Raw genomic sequence first — 22,735 nt, forward strand, 5'->3', positions numbered from 1 at the left:
ACCGAAATGCTAGTGTTACCTCACCCACAGGCTGCGGGTGCATAGGTGCCAAGTCGTGTCGGGTTCCGGCGTTGAAGTCTATGGAGCCTGGAAGAAAAGATGCTGCAGGCGATCAGGAGGAAGATGTCCGGTGTGATCCAAGGGTGGATCTGTGAAGAGAAGAACCTGAAAGCAGAGGGGACAATGTTCAAAGTCACTAGCCAGTGACTGGAGTGGAACCAGGAGTGGAACCAGATGTCGTTGTCGCGATCAGGTGAGAGTGGATGCTTGTCTCTGCAGCCACGTAGACCAGGTGGTGTCTTCGACGACCAGGATGGAGGCACGAGCTGTCCCACGCAGGCTCTCGCTGTCGGCGGTGTCGGCTCCGGAGTTGGGGTCAACAGGCTTTGGCAAAGGCAACCCACGCGGTGAGTGGAAATGGCGCCTGGAGTGGCAGGAGGGTCCGGGGTGCTCCTCTTTTGGAAGGGAGCAAGGGCCAGTCTGGAGCAACCAGACCAGCAGTGAAGATTTCGAAGTTCGTCGTCTAGGAGGTCACTAGCCAGCCGGCAAGTGACCAGACAACGCGTCGAGCAGCAAACAGGCAGAAGGGCCCCACGCAGATCTCGTGGATGCTGGAGGGCTGGTATTCGGTGCAGGAGCTGCTCGGGGTCGGGGCTTCTCAGTCCCCAAAGCACTTGGACGAGGTTACCTCAGAAGTCGTGCTGGAGCGAAGTGCTGCTTCTTTCAAGATGGCTGGTCCCCACGTGTCTCGTCGCACCCACGGATCTCAGCTGTGCTGCAGATGTAGGTAGAGGTCAGAGAGGTCTGGGAATCCGGGTCTCGTGGGGCTCTGAAGTCTGGATCCTCGAGGGAAGACGACAAAGGGAAGCCGCTGGACGCTGATGGTGCCTGCTTGTGCAGGGTGGACACTCCTTGCCCACAAGGGAGATTTCTTCAGTCTTCTGTGGAGCAGAACGTCGAAGTCCAGAGTTTCTTCTTGTAAAGTTGTTCAGGATAATCTAATTTGGAATGGGACCAGCTCCTACCTTTATCCGGCTAAAGGGGGCTGTACTACGACTAGGTCCCTCCTCTGGGTGGGACCAGGAAGGGGGGTGGTTACACCCCCTATCCTTTGTCCGGTCTTGTGCCAGAGCTGGGGCTGGAGAGCCCCAGGAACTGGTTTAGACCGTTGTATGCACAGGGACACCTTGTGTGCCCCAGGCATGTCTCATTCCTTTCAGCCCTGTCCTACCTAATACACAAAATCCTGTCTGGGGTGGTGCTAGCACCTCCCAAGGCAGGAAACCCTTTGTCCAAGCCTCCCTCGCTGGAAGGACTCCCAGCAGGAGGTCAGACTTGTGTCTGTGGTGGCAGCATCCATTTTGTGATGCTGAGGCTCGAGTTAACTTTAACCGGGGTTCACAGTTACATACATGTCGTGTCCCTCTAGAAGGGTGGAATGCTATCCCATGCTTTGTATCATTCCCCGTCGTCGGAATGGGAGCCTCGGTAGAATCACAACCATAGAAACAAAAGAGAAAAATAGGCCTAGGCCTCATCTCATTTTGTGTCCTATCACCCTCTTTGTGTAAAAGAGACCAAACTTTTGTCAGGACCAATCAGAGCAGCCTCACCCCATAGAACCTTCCTGAGAGAGCTCAGAGCCTCAGATTTTCCTAGCCGTTGTGCAAACCGCCACTATCTCTGTAAAAAGATTGAGCTTTCCCAGGGGAGGAGGGTGGGCACATGGGAATCTATGAAAGTTACCAATACTGGGGAACCAAAGTTACAGGTAAGTAACTTGTTTTCTTGCCCCAGTATTGGAACTTTCATAGATTCCCATGCTTTGTATCAGAGTAGCTAGCAGTACATCACCAAGACACATTTTGTAGACACATGGCATCACATAACCATATAGCAATACTTATAGCATAGCAAAACAAGAAACAAAATGTGCTCACCAGGAAGGAGGGACTGTAGGGAAAGTTCACCTCTCAATGAAAAAGATTCTGCAGAACTGCTTGACCAACAGCCGCGTCGTCTCGTCCTGCAGACTCCAGGCAGTAGTGTTTCGTGAAGGTATGAGTACTGCTCCACGTTGCTGCCCTGCATATGTCCTTAACCACATCCGTGCGGTACGATTTACCGCACGGTGCTGAGCCCTAATGGAAATGGGCGTGGTCATGACGGAACGGTTCCGTCATGAGCACAGCTCAACCGATGCTCATGACGGAACCATTCCGTCATGAGCATCGTAGGGGTTACTGGCGACTCCAGAGAAAAGAGCCACCGACTATGCCACAGACCATGTGGAATGTGCACTGACTTTTCTGTCCAGTGGCTTGCCCGCCTCTTGATGGCAGAATTGAATCGCACTTGAGATCCAGCGGGAAATGCCACTCTTTGCCAAAGGAAACCCCTTCCGTGGTGCGCTGTAGGACACAAACAATTGGGATTATTTTCGAAAGGGTCGTGTGCGTTCTAAGTAGAATTTCAAGCATCTCTGAACGTCCAAAGAATGTAATGTGCGTTCCGCAGGCGTAGAAGGGCGCGGAAAGAAAGACTTTAAAATCAAAGGTTCATTCAAGTGGAACTCAGACGGCACCTTCGGAATAAATTTCAGATTGGTGCGAAGGATAAGCACATCTTTTTTTAATTGAAGGAATGGATGCACTATGGAGAGGTCTTGAAGCTCACTAACTCTTCTTGCTGATGTTAGAGCCAAGAGGAGGGCAAGTTTCCAAGACAGGAATTTCAAGTCCGCCTTGTGCACCGGCTCAAACGGAGCTTTCATGAGTTGAGCCAGGACAAGATTGAGCTGCCAAACTGGCGGAGGAGGGCGAACAGGAGGATACATCCGAAACAATCCTTTCAAGAATTGTTTAACAATCCTAGAGGACCATAAGGACGGGCCTGAAGAACTGCGCTGAAACCTCGATATGGCTGCAAGATGTACCTTCACAGACGAATGCGCCAACCCAGACTTGGCCAATGATAGTATATATGGCAAAAGTTGATGAGGCAGAGATTTGTAAGGATGGAGACCTTGTCTTTGACACCACAGGCAGAACCTCTTCCATTTCGCCTTGTAAGTTTTAATGGTGCTTGGTGCTCGAGCCTGGGACAACACTTCTCTACACTCCTTGGGGAGATTCAGATGACGGAACTCTCTGTGTTCAGGAGCCATGCTGTCAAGTGCAGTGATTTTGGATCCGGATGGAACACCTGCCCCTGATTCCTCGATAATAGGGATGGAATTGGTCGCAAGCGAATTGGATGATCCTGGGAGAGTAGAAGGAGTTCTGTGTACCAGAATTGCCGGGGCCACGCCGGTGCAATGAGAATCATCTTGCAAGCTTCCGCCTTCATCGTCCCGAATACTCGTGGGATGAGGGGAATTGGCGGAAAAGCGTAAAAGAATGCGCCGTACCAGGCAATCGAAAGGGCGTTCCCCAGAGATCCCTGATGGTGAACTTTGCTTGTGTAAAACTGGCATTTGGCGTTCACCGGAGAGGCAAAGAGGTCGATGGTCGGTGTCCCCCAGACCGAGAACACACTCTCCAGAATGGACTGATTCAATTCCCATTCGTGATTCACCTCTGTCTGGCGACTCAGGTAATCCGCTGTGACATTGAGAGAACCTGCCAGGTGTTCGGCCTTCAAATTGATCCTGTGAAGAATCGCATAATCCCAGATTCTCTGAACTTCTTTGGACAGAGTTTGCGACTTCGTTCCTCCTTGCTTGTTGATGTAGTGCATGGCCGTCGTATTGTCCGTCCGGACCAGCACTGTTTGATTTTGAACTCTGGGAAGGAAAGCCTGCAAAGCCAACCGAGTGGCCGTCAGCTCCAAAAAATGTATATGGCACTGGCGCTGGTCTGGACTCCAGTGTCCGCTGACTTGAAGCTCTCGGAGCACTGCTCCCCAGCTTTCCAAAGAGGCATCTGTACTCATGATCAGGGGGGATGGTGAAATCCTGAATGCCAGACCTTCTGCGATATTGTCTTTTACTAGCCACCACTCGCATGCTGTTCTAATTTGTGGCGTCACAAACACCTTGTCGTTGAATGATCCCTCTGCTTGGCACCATTGTTTGTCTAGCTCTTCCTGCAGAGGACACATTCGCAGCCTGCAATGCGGTATTAATGGTATGCAGGATGACATCGACCCGAGCAGGGACTTGTATTGTCGGACTGAAAGGCATTTCTTGTTGAGCACCTGGCGAGCCGAGACGATCAACTTTTGTTGACGTTCCTCCGAAGGACGAGCTGTGCAATGCGTTGTGTCCAAAATGGCCCCATGGAACCTTGTGGATCTGGAGGGCTGCAGAACTGACTTGTGTTTGTTTAGCTGAAGGCCCAGGTGACTGAACAACTGCATGCAAGTTGAAACGGCTTGAGAAGTTTCCTTGAAAGATGGAGCCTTGACGAGCCAGTCGTCCAAGTAAGGGAAAACCTCCAGGGATTGTTTTTGTAGAAAAGCTGCTACTGGTGCTAACACTTTGGTGAATACCCGTGGCGCAGACCGAAGGCCAAACGGAAGCACCTTGAATTGGAAATGGCTCTTGCCCACTGTGAAGCGTAGATATTGTCTTTGAGCTGGGTGTATCGGTATGTGGAAATACGCATCTTGTAAATCCAGAGATGCCAAAAAGTCGCCTGGGTTCAAAAGAGGAAGAATATCTTGGAGAGTGACCATCCTGAAAGAGAGTTTGATGAGATAAGTGTTGAGCTCTCGTAGGTCTAGTATGGGGCGCCAAGTCTCTGCTGTCTTCCGAACCAGGAAGAACCTGGAATAAAAACCTCTGCCCCTCTGAGAGAGAGGTACCGGTTCTATTGCCCCCTTAATGAACAATTGGTGGGCTTCGAGGAGGAGCAGTCCCAGATGTTTTGTGTGGTTAGCGCCCGGAGCTCTTGTTGGAGGAAGATCTTGGAATTCCAACGTATGGCCACTCTGAACAATATTCAGGACCCACTGGTCCGATGTTATACACTTCCAGCTGTTCAGACAAAAGGATATCCTGCCCCCCACTGGTGTTACTGGGAGGGAAGGAACAGTAGGTAGAGCCAGGAGGCCACTATTGCCTCTTGGCATTGTCGCGTCCCTGGCGGTTCTGATGCCCTCGCTGAGGATGGCGAGAGAAAGACGCCGATTGTCCCTGCCGTTGATTTGAATATTGAGTCTTATAAGACTACGAAGACTTTGAGGAGAAACCTCTGCCTCGTGCACCTCTAAATGGGACCTTACGATAGTTCAGTGATCCCAATGACTTCGCCGTGTCCGTATCCTTCTTTATACTTTGCAGGGCATCATCAACATGCTTACCAAAAAGCATCTCCCCATCAAATGGGAGGTCCAGGATTATATTTTGGACCACCTGACGAAACCAGGTGGCTCTCAGCCAGCCCTGACGACGTATCACTGCTGACCCTGCTAAGGCACAAAAAGCCGTGGAAGCTATATCCATAGCATAGTCGATTACTTCATAAGGACTCTCCTGGCCTCTTCCCTCGTGGAGTCTGGCAGTTGTTCCACAAATGGCTCCATGTCACACCACATCTGGCGATCGTATCTGCCTAGAATGGCGAGAGAATTTGCTGCTCGAACAAGCAAGCTGGCCATGGAAGAAAACCTCTTTCCCACATTATCCAGGCGCCTACCGTCCTTGTCCGGAGGCGTAGTCAAAGGCGTTAATGGGTTTTTGGATTTGCTTTGAGCGGCCTATGAGATCACCGAATCAGGCTTCGGTTGACCAAGAAGACAAGCTGGACTGCCCTCCGGAGCCTTATATTTCTTTTCCAGCCTGGGAAGAACCGGGATAACAGTGGCTGGATTTTGCATGATTTTTATCCCTTCATCCCACACATGCTCAATTATGGGAATGGATTTGACTGATTTTCTGTATTGTTCTTTGAAGTCATGCAGGAAACATTCAGACTGTTCCCTTGTAATTGGTAGTCCAAACCTCTTTGACACTCTCTCCATGAGGTTATGGAATCCCCCTATATTGACTGGAGGGGAAACAGAAGTATCTCGACCAGTGGTGTCTGGATCTTGTAGTCCACTGTCACCGGGATCCAAGTCTGGGTCCTGCAATGGATCAGTCAATGGATCCACATGTACTTCATCATCAGAAGAGGTATCCTGCTGAACGGTATTGGCGGGCTCGGTATCCGATTTCCGGGAAAGGACCGTTGGTATGATCACTGGTGGCGTGAGAGGTACCACTTGCGAAGGAGGCAGTACGACAACTGGTTGCGCTTGCGGCAACACCTGAGGTGGAGGTTGTGCAGGCTGCATTAAAGGTTCTGAAGGAAACCTGGTTCTATAGTACTGCAGCATTATCTGTAGATCAGAGACTAGAGAGGCCGGCATGGCCACCATGTCCTGTCCTAAACCTGGTGGACGTCGCTCCTGAGGAACATAGTGATGCACCTGTTGATCATATGCATGCTCATAATATTCCTCTGTGTCAGTCTCTTGCAATTTCACATGTAAATCTGAGGGACTGTAGGCATCCCCATAATGGCCTCCATCATCCTCCTCCTCATCCAACTCGTCATCCAGAAGCATTGTCGGGGGAAGTGACGAAACCCGTCTTGGAGATGTCATTTCAGGTGTAATTTTCAGCTTTTGAATAGGAAATTGCAGTTTTTGACCCATCGACGACCTCGTCGACTGAGCCGTCGTCGAGAGTATGCATCGATGGAATCGTCGACGGCACAGTGGACCTCGTCGACGGAGTCTTGGACGTCGTCGACGGTATTATCGTCGACAGTTTCGTCGACGAACTCGTCGTCATCACCATCAGTGTCGTCGTCGAAGTCGTTGTTGTCGTCGACGTAGTCTTCGTCGACGACGAGGCCGTCAACAGCACCTTCCCGGAGATCATCATCATCGTCGACGAGGAAGAAGTCATCGTCGACTAACCTGGTACCTTAAACGACGACGAAGTCGTCGACGTCGAAACCACCACCGACGACGATCCAGTGGACGGAGCCAAGGAAACAGCGGAAATTTTCATAGAAGCAATCGTCGTCGACGTACCTGATGTTTTTGTCATCGACGGACACTGTTTTCTCTCAGGCACGGTCCTTGGATTGACTGTAGAGTATTTTTCACCAGTCTTTTCCTTTTTGGACGGAGGAGAAGTGATAGAAACCCCCTTTTTGTCCTTAGTGGCTGTAACCAATCCAGCAGCCTGTCCCTGCCTCTCCTTTTCACTTCCGTGAGGAGATTTAATGGGACTAGCCCTCTCAGACCTATCAGAGATCTTATGAGGGGCCTTGATAGGGGGCTTGGCTGAAGAAGAAGAAGGAGGAGACCTACCCCTCTTCTTGGATCTGTGAGAGGAAGCCAGAGATGTTGAATCCTCTTCATCTGATGAGAGCACCTCCTGCGAGTCTTCATTTTCTGAAGCCAGGTCAATAGCCGGCCCTCTCTGTCCCGAAGTGTTTTTGTAGAGAAGGTTCTACAAATCTTGCAGTCAGTGGCCTTGTGGTCCGGGTATAAGCAATAGATACAGCTTTCATGCTTATCTTCTACAAAAAGTCGCTTTTTCCCACAAGACGCACAGTACCTACATAAGGCCTTCTTCTCCTTGTCAGACATGTCTTCATTGTAGTAGAAAAGTTGAAGAAATAACTAGTAAGAATGAGAAAACTGAGCAGAGTTCAGTAGAGACTCCTTAGCACAACGTGTGGTAGAAAAATCTGAGGCTCTGAGCTCTCTCAGGAAGGTTCTATGGGGTGAGGCTGCTCTGATTGGTCCTGACAAAAGTTGGGTCTCTTTTACACAAAGAGGGTGATAGGATACAAAATGAGATGAGGCCTAGGCCTATTTTTCTCTTTTGTTTCTATGGTTGTGATACTACCGAGGCTCCCATTCCGACGACGGGGAATGATACAAAGCATGGGAATCTATGAAAGTTCCAATATTGGGGCAAGAAGAAAACCTTTTGTGGAATGTCCAAAAGAGAAAGCTACTTGTCTCCTTTGTAAAGAAAATATTAATGTCCTCAAAAGATATAACCTGGAGCAGCACTATAAAACCCAACATTCCCAAAAATCTTCCCAATGTCCTCAAAACCGCATTCTGTGAAGGTGGCATCACTGAAGCAGCCTTTCTATCCCAACAAAAGCTATTTCTGTGCAAAATGAAAGATTCTGAGGGTGAATCTGAGGCATCCTTCCAAATATGCTACTTGCTTGCAAAACATAAAAAAAATTTACATAGGCAGAGCTGGTTAGGAAATGCTTTCTTTCCGCAGCAGACATTTTATTTGCCAACTATCCTAATAAATCCAACATTATGAAGGAAATAGGTGCATTACAACTGTCAGATTCCACATGCACAGATCGAATGAGTTAACAATGTTCTAGCACAGGTTATCAGTGCAGTCAAGCTGTCCCCTTTCTTTAGCATAAGTCAAGCTGTCCCCTTTCTTTAGCATTGCTGTTGATGAGTCAACAGATGTAGGTGATGTGGCTCAGTTAATGGTTTGGGTGAGGTATGTGGGACAAGAAATCATTCCAAAGAAAGAGCTACTCTGCCTTTTGCCATTGCATGGTCACACAAGAGGAGATGATGTATTAACCAGCATGTGTAATTTCTTTGAATCTCATCACCTGCCATTTAACAATCTTGTATTACTACAGATGGGGCAACCTCCATGACTGGACATGAGAGGGACTTTGTATCTCTGTTAAGAAAAAAACTTCAATCAGCCACTTTAATTAATTATCATTGCATAATCCATCAGGAAGCATTGTGCTCGAAAATAAAACAAAGGCAACTAAATGATGCTATGAAGCAAGTAGTAAGAATTGTTAATTATATTCAAGCAAAAGCACTCAACCACAGACTTTTTAAATTATTGTGAAGGATGCAGAAACTGAATATGCAGACCTGTTTTTGCATACTGAAGTTAGGTGGTTGAGCAAAGGTAGAGTGCTAGAAAGGTTTATTATTTTACTTCCAGAAATTGAACAATTTGTAATCAGTAGAGGGCAGTCCTTCCCAGGATTGTATGACTTGTAATGACTCACCCTGCTCCATTTTCTGCGTAACATTTTCTCACAATTCAACACTCTCAATCTATCACTTCAAGGTAGACAAAAACTTGCGTCCTCAATGATGAATGCTGTATACTCCGTCAAAAGTAAACTAGACCTGTTCCGAAAGTAGCTGGACGATGGTGATCTCACACATTTCCTAAGTTGCAGGCTTTAACCAAGAGGGTTAAAAAATCTCAAGAAATGTTGTCGAGTCTCAATCTGTGTGCTTATCTGGCGGAAATTTCTGGGGACATTAAGAGGCAATTTTCTCAGTTTAGAGTTCTCACCCCACTTTTTAAGCTTGCAGAAAATCCATGGATGGTTAGTGCAAGGAATCTTTAAGCTGTTGCTTGGTTTGAAAAGGGCACAAGCTGAGCTGGAACTAATTGAAAGGCAATACAGCTCTGTGCTTGAGTCCTCTTTCTTGGGGACGGAACCAGATGATTTCTGGCAAAGTGTGCCATCTGAATAATTCCCTTTTCTTTTACCTTGGCACAGAAAATACTTTGAATGTTTGGCTCCGCATATGTATGTGAGTGTTCCTTTTCCACGATGGGTGTTCTAAAATATAAACTAAGAAACAAACTGACTGATGCACATCTGAATCACCTCCTGAGACTTGCACTTTCTGAAAAGGTTCCAGAGTACAAGAAATTAATTGCGGACATGAAGTGTAAAATCAGTGCATAAATTCTGTGCCTTGAAAAAGACTTTTACTGCATTATGTGTGCCTTTGTACTTGCTCTTCCACATTCACTAAAAGGCCTTCAAATCAGAGTAACACTTTTTATGTAGCATCCAGACTGGGAGACTTGCACAGCAACTCTTGCACACTGGTGAACACTCTGCATGTCTTCTTCACTGAATGTATTCATGTGTGATATGAAGGATCTACTTGTACCTCAGCTACTTTCCGTCTTTGAATATTAATTTGATTGACATTTCTCCAACATTACCAGTGATACCTAATCAGAATGCATTAAGTACATAATCGGAATGCTACTTTATCAGAATAAAAGATTATTTTTGGGGGGTTGAATGAACTTTTAATTGACAGAGCTTTATCATTCTTACATCAATGTGTGTGATTTATACCACAAGGGGCACATTTTCTATGAATTACTTAAACATCTGTTGGAATGATTACACTTTTTTGTTTTTCACAATGCAACATTCTCTCAATCTTTGTAACAGTTTATTTAAAGAAATTCTTTTGTAAATTCCATGTGTTGTTTCTCTCCACATAGAACAATTTGTCCACCAAAGTCTCCACCATGCCATTTCCTGCCTAACTTAGCTCCACCCCAAGTCACCCCACCCGAATCTCTGCACCCACACGCCCTCTCCCCCATGGTTGTATGTGCAGTCCCGGTGATAACCCAGATAATGCATTTTGGCCCCAGAGGAAATGTTTGTGAGTACTGAAGGATTGAACACATGGTATTATGGGTGTTTCCACCATTTGCACATGACTAACATGTTCACTTCTCAAATTCCATTTTCAACTATACTAATTCACCACTAATCCTTTATGGGTTCCGGAGTGGCGTGCTACTCGCCAGAAAAGCACTTCAACGCCCATCAGGGGTAACAAATGCTATATGAATGCAAACCTTACTTCCCCTTTTATCCCTACGCTATCCTTCTCACTCCAAATAACTGACTAATATCCACCACTGAAATTACTTCATATTTCACCATATTAATTCACCACTAATCCTTTATGGGCTTCCTGAATAGCGTGCTTCAACACCCCATCAGGGGTAACCAGCGCTATATAAATACCAACCTTTTTTCCTCTTCTATCCTTCTGCTATCATTCCAAATCCAAATAACTGACTAACCTATCCACCACTTAAAATGTACTTGCATGTTTCACTATACTAATTCAACACTAATCCTCTATGGGTCCCGGAGTAGCGTGCTACTTGCTGAAAAAGCGCTTTGCCGCCTCGTCAGCGCTATATAAATGCAATTACAATACAATACAATGTGCCATTCTCTAGTGTTTTATTTTGCAGTACCAATCACAGATCACAAATTCAGCATGGTGTGCTTGTCTCATTTACTAGTTTGACTACATGTTGCCTAGTGATTAGCCATAAGATTGGATTGCGGTGTAGTGGTATGGCCAACAGACAGGTCTACCAGCTAATTAGTACATGTCTGTATGTATAATTTCTGATTACACTGCTCTTCTTTTGGACCTCAGCTGTGATACATCAAATGGGAGAACCACAGTATATGTAGTTTTTCTCATTGTATGACTGAGGGAGTGTGTGAAAGTGAGAGTGGTAATCTATTGGAGAAGAAGACCATGGACTCCTGGGGGGGGGCAAGAGATGGCTGAAACATGTCGACTGAATCAAGGTATCTGGAAGCGTTAACACTATCAGGCACTCACCGAATGTTCAAACAGGAGTGAGCTAGATACACGCTGCTGAGTCCCAACTCCCCTACCAGGCTAGAGTCGCCTATTCATTTTACAAATAATCAAGGCAACTGGAACCCAATGGGGGAAAGAGGAGTGGGAGAGAAAAGACACAGCTCTGGATCCTGGGACCTTCCTTGGAAGACCGCTGCCTGGAAATGTGCTGGACGTCACTCCCTGGTGGACGAAATTAAGATTAGTGATGTAAAATACACTGATGTCCCAAATATCACCCCGTGATTTAAAGGCTATACCTGGTTCATCCCCTTTCCCTGCCTATTTGAAGATTTCTCAAAAGACGTCTAATGGTAAGGACAGCAAGGGCAGGTATATGTACAAGTAGTGAACTGTTGGTCTATCTAATATGGATATATAAGCTTTATAGTCATTAACGCGACATGAAACAATGTACATACCACAAGGTATACCAGGAAGCACCAAGGGGCATATTAGCAAGGGCAATATCGCGCTTTAGCTGGACTTTTTCCTACTAAAGCGGCGATATTTTTATCGCCCTATCAACAAGCTGTCACTAACAGCAGTTAGGAACAGCTTTTAGGGGATAGCGAACGGTTTGGGACCCGCTTTGCATGTCAGCGATATTTATTGCTAATGACTTGTAAAGTGGGCGTACCCAAACTGTAAGCGACTGAAATCAGTCGCTAACACAGCTATCGCCTATTAGCAACGCAGGCTTAGCGATAAAAAAAGTTGCGCTAAGCGCGATTATCGCTAGAATCTAACGGCTGCTAATAGGATGACTTACCTGTAAATTCAATGGGAGGTGGATTTTCAGGTTAACCCCCCCATTGGCATTAATGCGTGAATATAGCTGGATTTCCAGCGATATTCACGCATTTCGCCGCTATCGCTGGATATTTTAGCACAATGGAGAAAAACGTTGCTAATAGCATGCTTTCTCTGCTAACATATCCAGCGATAGGCAGCTATAAAAAAAAAACATGCTAAGTGCGTTTTGAAATAAATATCGTAATCCTTGCTAATATGCCCCCTAGTATCTAAATAAAAATGTCTTGTAGAAAATAAAGGTAGGTTATATCATGAACACAAAATAAAACCTAGACACATGAACAGACTAATTTGCATGTAGCCAGGTTCTGAGCTGGGATGGTGCAGTGAGCTAAAAAACGGTGATGGATCAAGCCCCGATCTGCTGACTGGGTAAGAGTGGTCTGCTTAATTCAGGTACTCTGTTCATCACCACCCCCTTTTCTGAATCATTTTGTCCACCATAAGCGTGGAAGGGTATACTCAGATGTGAGTCCCTTGCTCATTGCACCATCAGAATTCAAGCAAGCCGGGCAGACGACGGCTGAAATGCCAGAAACCTGTCCCCGGTAGCTTGTTTCCTTCCCAGTATAAGAATTGGCTTGGTAGTTTGGTTTGCCCTGTTCCCATCATGCACTGGGACAGGAACAGACTAATTTGCATGTAGCCAGGTTCTGAGCTGGGATGGTGCAGTGAGCTAAAAAACGGTGATGGATCAAGCCCTGATCTTTGGACTGGGTAAGAGTGGTCTGCTTAATTCAGGCACTCTGTTCATCACCACCCCCTTTTCTGAATCATTTTGTCCACCATAAGCGTGGAAGGGTATACTCAGATGTGAGTCCCTTGCTCATTGCACCATCAGGATTCAAGCAAGCCGGGCCGACGACGGCTGAAATGCCAGAAACCGGTCCCCGGTAGCTTGTTTCCTTCCCAGTATAAGAATTGGCTTGGTAGTTTGGTTTGCCCTGTTCCCATCATGCACTGGGACAGGAACAGACTAATTTGCATGTAGCCAGGTTCTGAGCTGGGATGGTGCAGTGAGCTAAAAAACGGGGATGGATCAAGCCCTGATCTTTGGACTGGGTAAGAGTGGTCTGCTTAATTCAGGCACTCTGTTCATCACCACCCCCTTTTCTGAATCATTTTGTCCACCATAAGCGTGGAAGGGTATACTCAGATGTGAGTCCCTTGCTCATTGCACCATCAGGATTCAAGCAAGCCGGGCCGACGACGGCTGAAATGCCAGAAACCGGTCCCCGGTAGCTTGTTTCCTTCCTGTTATAAGAATTGGCTTGGTAGTTTGGTTTGCCCTGTTCCCATCATGCACTGGGACAGGAACAGACTAATTTGCATGTAGCCAGGTTCTGAGCTGGGATGGTGCAGTGAGCTAAAAAACGGTGATGGATCAAGCCCTGATCTTTGGACTGGGTAAGAGTGGTCTGCTTAATTCAGGCACTCTGTTCATCACCACCCCCTTTTCTGAATCATTTTGTCCACCATAAGCGTGGAAGGGTATACTCAGATGTGAGTCCCTTGCTCATTGCACCATCAGGATTCAAGCAAGCCGGGCCGACGACGGCTGAAATGCCAGAAACCGGTCCCCGGTAGCTTGTTTCCTTCCCAGTATAAGAATTGGCTTGGTAGTTTGGTTTGCCCTGTTCCCATCATGCACTGGGACAGGAACAGACTAATTTGCATGTAGCCAGGTTCTGAGCTGGGATGGTGCAGTGAGCTAAAAAACTATGATGGATCAAGCCCTGGTCTTTGGACTGGGTAAGAGTGGTCTGCTTAATTCAGGCACTCGGTTCATCACCACCCCCTTTTCTGAATCATATACTAGGCCACATCATAATCAATCATGTAGACGTTTATTCATGGGAATAACAGTCTTACCAAGAAAACATTGGAGTCTTTTGCATGCTGTGAATATAAGCCATAAACGATGTCAGAATACCTTTGTTTTTATGGGCACAATTCAATTGTCACAATTCTATGTATCCATTTTGTTGTAGAGCATGATATCAGAATGATGCCAGCATGAAGTACTGCAAAGCTTGTCAGGATGTTGGAAGAAGACGCATTTCTCAACACAGAAAGAATGCGAGCGCAATTACCGCCTTCAGAAGTTTAACAGAAATAATTTCTTGTTTCAGGTCTCAGGTACGAGGAGAACTGCGCAGAAGATGTAGGAAAAGATGTGGACAAAACCACCTGAGAACAGCAAAAAGGAATTGCTGATGAAGCAGAGAATAAGGAGAAGCAAACAGGAAATCAAGCACAGTGGAAGACTGGAATGACAAGCATTGTTTCTGGCTACCTCCACGTCGAAATATTATTCATGATCAAGATGGCTGCTGTCTCATGACACCAGGCGAGACTTCGGCACTCCGTTCTGAATGATTACATCTTCTCCTTTATTGCAGGTGCACACTGCCCACCGATAGCAGCGAAAACTCTGCTTTTACCCCGCGATGGACCCAAAATGGGTTCACCTTACAGGCAGGAATGACAAATACTCCCTGAGATCCAGCCCTCTGTTTTTAATATCCCATAGTGACATATCCACTGAATAAAATGTATTGATTTGGGTAGCATTGCAGGGCTTTTTAGCCACATTGCGATCCCCTACATACCACCACCAGGTAGGTCCACAATCACCACCTAAGAGTTCTCAACTAGGTTGATTGATCCGATCCGCCGCCCTCTTTCAACAACTGTTGGGCTGATGTAGACGAAGCATGACACCTGTCTGCTGCGGGAGGGTATGTCTACATTTTTCAGGAATGGCCAGGCAAATTCACATTTCCAAATCTGACAATCAGATCTGCTAAGATTAAGTGAACCTTTAACGTCATAGATCAGTTTGCCAAGGTGATTTTGTATGCTTTGTTAGATCATTTGGGACACTGTTACCTTGGGCAGCCATGCCTCTCTTTACCCCTTAATTTTGTAGGCAGATGGTATAGTCTAGGGTGGGGAAGCCAAGGAGACAGCCGAACGCCGGGACTGAATGCCATATGCCTGGGGTGCTTTGATCATCAGAAACTATTATGTGGGCTTGAAGGTTAAGTTGGAGCTGGTAGAGAGTCCCAGAGCCTCCCCACCGCCTAAGACTTGTATCCATCTTAGCAGTAGGCTACCTCTTCTGTAAACCCTGGCACCAGAAAACAGTAAGTACTAGCAATCGATGTGAGCATTGCCTATGGCTGTCTTACACCAGAAAAAAACATTGAGACTATCGTGCTGCAGGCAGTAATAAGATTGCCTTATTCACCTCCCTCCCACCCCTCTCCCTCCCACCCGCCATTGTGGCTAGCTACAGAGGACATTTGGGAAACCCCCCACAGTGGCATCTTCAATTTGATTGCCAAGTATGTAAACTTCCCACACCAAAGGAAACCAATTCTACCCGGGCTACTCAGAAAAAGGGAATGTGTGGGGGGACATGCTTTCATTTGTTTTCCCTCACTGGTTGTAAGAAACACATTTTTGCCATCCTAAATAAAAGTAATGCTTGGGGTAGAGGAAAGACAGGAGATGATTGGAAAGGGAGGCAGTTAAGAGAGAAAAGGAGAAAACATGAGGTAGCATGAAAATGAGACATACAATATGGGGGAGAAACAAAGAAGAGTGGTGAAGTAAGCTATCAGATTGTCAATGTGGAGCTCTGTTGACTTGTGTTGATGAATTACTTACATTCATTTGGATCTAATGGTATATCTTGATATGTTATCGTGCAACCACTACCGCTAAAATTGTAATGGCACACTACCAGTGAAGTGTTCTCTTACAGCCTTAGGTTTGCAGAGTCTTCCTATTGCTCATTGTAAGGGTAGATGATTTTTCTAACTTGAACAGTCAAAACATCATTGATGAAATATACATTATTTGCTTCTTACATCTCTGTAACGTTCAAAATCATTCACAAATAAACTGCCTCAACCTATGTTTAATGATTTCTGAGCTCGCAGAAATTATCCTGGTCAGACCACAGTATGATTAACTGCTCCAACGAAAGTGAGTTCTGTAAAAAATAGAAGGAAATCTTTCTTCTGCTTCAGAACACTGTATTTCACAGAAGCTTCTTCTCAAACCTTCAGGTTTCATGTAACTGCTTCTCACAAGAACCTACTTGTATGTACCTTCGGAAATTATAGCACATCTTAATAAGAAATTCATGTGCATTAGATACACTTGCCCCTCTGTCCACTTGCAGGCCTAACAACATGAAGACCAATAAATGGTTTACAGATAACCGTTGCTTATTAAAACATCAAGTCAGGGCCCTAGAAGGACACTGGCATGAATAAAATCCACTATTTCAATATACCACTCGCATACTAGGGACGACAGATGATCTTGCATCAAAGCTAAAAATAGGAGACTTCACACTGAGATTACTGAAGTAGATAAGGCAAACCAAAACATTTTCATGCCTAGAAGGAGATGGTAAGCCATAGACTAATGACAATCCTCCCGGTACCCTCAAATGAGTATGTGCCTCCTTCTCTATGGGATCAAGACCTCAAACAGGCCATCATCACCCCTACTGTAAAGAGCCCTTCAAGAAACTCTTACATTCTTTCAAACTAATGATCTATCCCAGGCTTATCCTGTGTCGCAATGGCACTTGAACCAGTTAACTCTCCTCATACTTGGAATCAAATAGGCTTCTCATTGACTTTCCTTCGGGGTACTGAGCCAACACTGTTTAATATGAGGAAAGAACTACTCAATAACCAGGGCTAAGGGCCTGATTATGATCTTGGCGAACAGGGTTACTCCATCACAAACGTGATGGAATTACCGCAAAATTACAATTCCATGATATCCTATGAAACGTACGGCGGTCGGGGTATCCGTCACATTTATGATGGAGTATGCCAAGATCATAATCAAGCCCTAGGTCATGCTCTCTCTGTTGACTTTATTAGACGTCTTGCCCATTTTTCATCACCATCAGCCACAAATTGCCCCTCAACGGGTGATTTCATTTGGTTGGCATCAGTATTATAGTGCTATTTTAGTTTACCTCCTTCCTATAAAATATGCTTTTAATGAAGTACAGCAAAAAACCTTGTGGTAGCCTCACAGTACCTTGGATCAGATACATAAAAGACTGAACATGGATTTCATTCTGGATAATAACTAGACATCCCTTGGAGTGGAATTATCAACTGCAGGAATCTATCCACCCTGTATGCTGATACAAAGGTGATAAAGACTTGGTGAAGAGTCTGCAAGTCGATGGGTGAGAAACTACTTTTGAGCATCTGACCAATAGACCTGAGGAAAGAGAGAGAATAGAGGCAGGCAAAGGAAGGGCCAGCCAGAAGTCTGCCCAAAGAAATTGATTTTTAACACTCTCCTAAAACAGATTCCATGTGTAGAGAAAGTGGTAGAGTGTTTCTTAGAGATGGAACTTGCACATAAAAGGCAATTCCTCCAAATTTCTTGTAACAAGTCACCTAGATGTCAATTCACCGTAATGCCAGAGCTAGCATGAAGTGATATAATTCACCCCCATTTGACTCAATTACATCATAGGAAGTGACATTATATGGTCTTTGACTTTCAATCTTCCCAGGAAGTGATGACATGTGTCTTTGATCCTGATAACATCACAAAACATTGACATTGCTGATATTAGGAACCCCTTATGCACACAATTACATAATAAGGCTACAGTTACTAAACGAGATAACAATCTACTTAATTTACCACCTATATAGAAAATAGGGTGGTCACATTTTAGGAACACTTCAAATTTCTTTGTGTCACAGCATGAAAAATGATGTCTTTGTTGGAAGAAAAAACACTGGGAACCCAAATTATCCCTATCCTAAACGGCCATGATTTAACGGTTCCTCTAGAGTATACTCTTAATATCGCAAGGATTATGGGCCACATGTGCGAAAATTTTAATTTGAGCCTCGCAATTTGCGACTAATTGCGAGTCGCGAATTGTGAGGTGCAAAATAAAATGTACAACAGTGTGTTTAACACTGTTTGCGATTCCCAATGGGGTCGCAATAACAGGCCCTCCCAGGGATGGTGGCCTGCAGGGATCAGCAGACCACCATGTCTGAGACTGATTTTAAATAAAGCAGTTTTGTTTTTTTAATGTATCCCGTGTTCCCTCAAGGGAAAAAAAAGAAACGTTTTCGTTTCAATTTTTAAAGGCAGGCAGTGGCCCTTGGGACCTTGTTAAAAACTATTTTCGCATGCATTTGCAAAGGGGAAGGGGTCCCCTGTGGACCCCTTCCCATTTGCGAATGCATTATTTATTTATTTAATGCGTTTTCATATAGCGCGGACTTTACCTGAAGGTGTCAGAGCGCTTCACAATAGGAACAGTAGTGGAACATGAGGATAAATTACAACTCAGCATGTTACAAGAGCAAACGTTACGTTACATAAGGCAATAGTGACAATTGTGCATGTATCAAGAGCAAACAAAATACAAGAGGTAGCAAACGATACATTACAAAAGGAAAAAAGTGACATGTGTTTATGTTACAAAAGTGTACAAAGAACAAATAGAGGTATAATACTGCACTAAATGGCAGAAACTCAAAACACAAGAGCAAACGTTACGTTACATGAGGCAATGGTGGTAATTGTGCATGTATTAAAAGCAGACAAAATACAAGAGGTAGCAAACGATACGTACAAGAGGAAAAGTGACGTGTGCATGTTATAAAAGAGTACAAAATACAGGTAGAGGAATAATACTGCAATAAATGGCAGGCTCTCTCCCAAACCACAAGAACACATTGGGAAGGCACTTCTATGGTCATGTAGAGCTGAATTCCCTATAAAAGAGGGACTTCCTTCAAATAATACAGAGGGCGTGAATTAAATTTGGAGGTGTCTGTAAAAAGCCAATTTAGCGAGTTGCAATTTATTTGTGACTCGCTAAATAGGTTTTGCGACTCGCTATTTGGAAGGGGCGTTCCCTTCCAAATAGCGAGTCTCAAAACCGTGTACTAAGATTTTGCAACCGCAACTGCGGTCGCAAAAGACTCGCAATTACCATGATGACTATGATGCTTCTGCATCATAGTCATTCTAAAAAAAATACATCAGCCCACACACACATTAAGCAGGCACACCACACTACAAAACCAGCCCGCATTCGGCCATAAAACCGGCCTACACATGTACTAGTCAGATTGGTCCTTATGGCACTGCCTGATTGCCCTATAGGTAAGTCCAACCCTGGGAGGAGAGATCTGGAACTTTTACTGTTATTTATGGGCAGACCTGCTTGTGGACTCTCCCAAGATGTCCCAAGCTGCTCCAGCGATGGTAGGCATCAAAACGAGTGACATAGTGACAATTTAGGATGGCCATTGACACCACACTGACGACCATGATTTTCACTACTCAACTAGCAGTCTGCACTCAATGCCTGATACCTCATTGGACCTTTTTGTTGAATAACCCACAGCTGTGTAGTGCAAGAAATCCTGAATTGTGTGTACAAAGGGTTAATTCGCATGGACATAGGTTGTCTTCTTACCATCTGGACTGGTCATGTTGTTGACCGGGGCTGCACAGTATGACTCTAGGATGGCCACGCTACAGCTACAAAAGCAACATTCCTCTACGATGCCTGGCCGCGACCTGCTACGTACCGGTGCAGAAATGCCTTAAAAGAGATTAAAAATTACAGAGTTATACACCAAAGTTGTATGACTGTCGGTGTAACATGACCTCTTACAGCATAACATGTTTAACATAACTGAGCACATCACAGGAGTAGCACTGGGCAAGCACATTTAAAGACTGTTTTATCAGAGTAAAATTACTATTGTGTTTCATGAGGAGAGGTCACATGAAGGCAATGAAGCAGAGGAAATTGCAGACCAGAGGCTCTGCTACTCAGCAATGTTTGAAAGTGTATTGATATCCTCTGATCCAGTACCTGGAAACTGGGGCAATATTGCAGAATCCATCCTGTCTCTGTGGATACTCTTTTGCTGTATGTCTGTCTTCTGCAATTTCAGCTCACATTATACATTTCTGTAGCTCCTGTAGACCCAAAACCTATCCCATTCCACTTTCTTCTAGTTACCACAATTTCGTCAACTACCAACTAGTAATCCAAGACAGGATCAGCTTTAGTACTTCAGTGCAACAGACTTTGTTGGGGCCCCCCAATGACCGGCTTCTCCACTGATCCCCTCACTGTCATCCTACAAGGTACCCTCGTCTTTTCATAGCTCCTCTCTCATATCTATTTCATTTCTTTTATAGTGCTAATCAAACTAGTGTAAAATACCAGAGCACTTTACACCACACACACATTATACAGAGACAATGAATCATACAAGTGTGTAAATAAATGTTTAGCAAATGTTACAAAAGAGAGTGACAATGTATAGGAGCCGAAAGTGCAAAATCACTAGAATTCAGTGTCAAGACAGACCTCTCCTTCAGAACACACAAATATACAAAGGTGTTTAGACAGAAAATCGGAATCAAAAATATTGTGGGACAATCGTGTCAATAATATCGAGGACAAAAAATTGTGAAAGTAAGTTCCTATAGGTAAGCAAAGTTTTACTATATATAGCTATACATATATGTATCTTGATGATATATACATATATCTTCAAAGTACGTAGATGTAAAGTTAAGAACAGTAAATCTATATGTACCTATTTGGACTTACCTTCTTGATATTTTGGTCCTCGATATTTTTGTCACGATATTCTGTCCACAGGATATTTTTGGTTCCGTAATTCGGTCAGTGCTCCATCCTCGAACGCACACACAGTTTGGTCTCAACTATCACTCCGGTGCAGATGTCCCATCCTGAAGCCGACTTTAGAATCACCAGTCAAGTCATGGTCCTTTCCGCTCTCCTTAGCTGCAGCATTCTGCTTGGTGGTGTTCCCGTTGCTCGCGTGGCTGTGCACTTTTGCACCATTCATAAATCATCTAAAGTGTGACCTCCTGAAGCCAGCCATGACAGCACTACAGTGGATGTTCATGCAGATAGACATCATTCTCCAGACCTACAGTTAACTCACAAGGTAGAGACAAGTAATACACCACCCTACCTGCCAGAAAAACCCATAAATGCAACATATATAGCCATAATATCGCCTTTCTTGAAACAAAGATATGTGTAAAGGAGACCTGCTGGTAAGCCGTTTAATGGTGCACACTCATAATCTGAAACAACATCCCAACAAAGATCACATTCACGCCCACCTTCCTTTACTTCAGAAGGGAGCTGGAAATGCATCTCTTGAAGGAGCCCCTCGTCTGCCATTGATAAAGACTCACCGCGTTTCTCCAGCCTACAGGCCAAACAGTTGAGAGGTGTGCTTCATACTCAGCTTTTACACATCTTTAAATCCTCAACTCCTCCACTATGTATAGTGCTTCCCCGCTGGGTGTGAGCTGACCATTACGTAAATACAAAAGGCACATCTGGCACAGGGTCCTTTCAGAAGCTCGTACATCCCCAGCTACTTCCATATACTCACCTATGTACAAGGATTAGGCACCAATAGATCTTTCAAACTTGACAGCATTGAGCAATGCTTCCCTTGAGCAAAGAAAAGTTTCCAACACAATGAAAATCATTCCTCACATCCCATCTCCTCAAAAGGCCTTTCTGGATAGAAAATAAGTAGGAAATCACTAGCCTATTGCTATTCCCAAAATTCTAGGACAGATGCTGGTAGGACAGCTCCAATATGACTTGGACAAAAGGATGTTATCAAACCCATGCAGTCTGGGTTTACAGCAGATAATAGCACAGAAACAACACTGCTAAATAATTTTGAATCCAGATTTTGTCTCTTTCTCTCTTTGTTCTGAGGGCATCACTCATTATTGTCACACTAATTTCCTTAATATCAGGCCCTGGACTAGTAAACGAATCTCAGGTGTGTCTGTGCTGAATTCGACACAGTGTGCACACAGCTGTGTCTTCCTGTTAATTCGCTCTATTTCCTGGCTTACCCTAGGCTTTTTCCAAAGTGGACTTGACATCAGTCAGCCCTCTGGAGATGCTTCAAGTGTTTTTGTATTACTCACCAGAAGAATGTAAGAGGTGAATTTAGCTGCATTTACCAGAACATATTTTATAGACAGGCTTAGTCAGGCCTCAAATCCTTTTGCACTTGTTGTGCATTGCATATTTTAAAATTAACATCGTTTTTTGTTACTCATTTTTTGTATGTGCATCTTGCGTTAAGAAGTGTCCTTCAGCATTTTGCCAAATACTCCTAATTTAAGCACTTTTACGGTCTTGTTTTCCTACTATCTTAAAATGTATTCTTCTTTGTGTTTCTAATAGTCTTGGAAGAAGGAGCAGAGCTCAAATGTTTCTTTACAAAACCACTTCTTCTGGCAAGCGGAGGTTGTGTATGTAATTTTAAATGTGGCTTTATTTTCTGTTTCGATACATGGTAGAGGCTTATTCATTAGTATTAGATCAAAAGTATTTTTTTGTGAT

The 22,735-nt window shown here is 44.7% G+C and overlaps 1 protein-coding gene across 1 annotated transcript in view; it reads right to left on the minus strand.

The window, feature by feature from the left end:
- LOC147701459 (insulin-like growth factor 3.L) overlaps positions 1 to 22,735 on the minus strand; it is a 237,490-nt gene that overhangs the window by 63,409 nt on the left and 151,346 nt on the right. Inside the window, exon 3 of the mRNA XM_086930134.1 lies at positions 19,781 to 19,909. Coding sequence (XP_086786260.1) covers positions 19,781 to 19,909 — 129 coding nt within the window. The remainder of the gene's footprint in view (positions 1 to 19,780; positions 19,910 to 22,735) is intronic.

This window comes from Lissotriton vulgaris, chromosome 7 (assembly GCF_964263255.1).
Source record: "Lissotriton vulgaris chromosome 7, aLisVul1.2, whole genome shotgun sequence".
NCBI lineage: Eukaryota > Metazoa > Chordata > Amphibia > Caudata > Salamandridae > Lissotriton > Lissotriton vulgaris.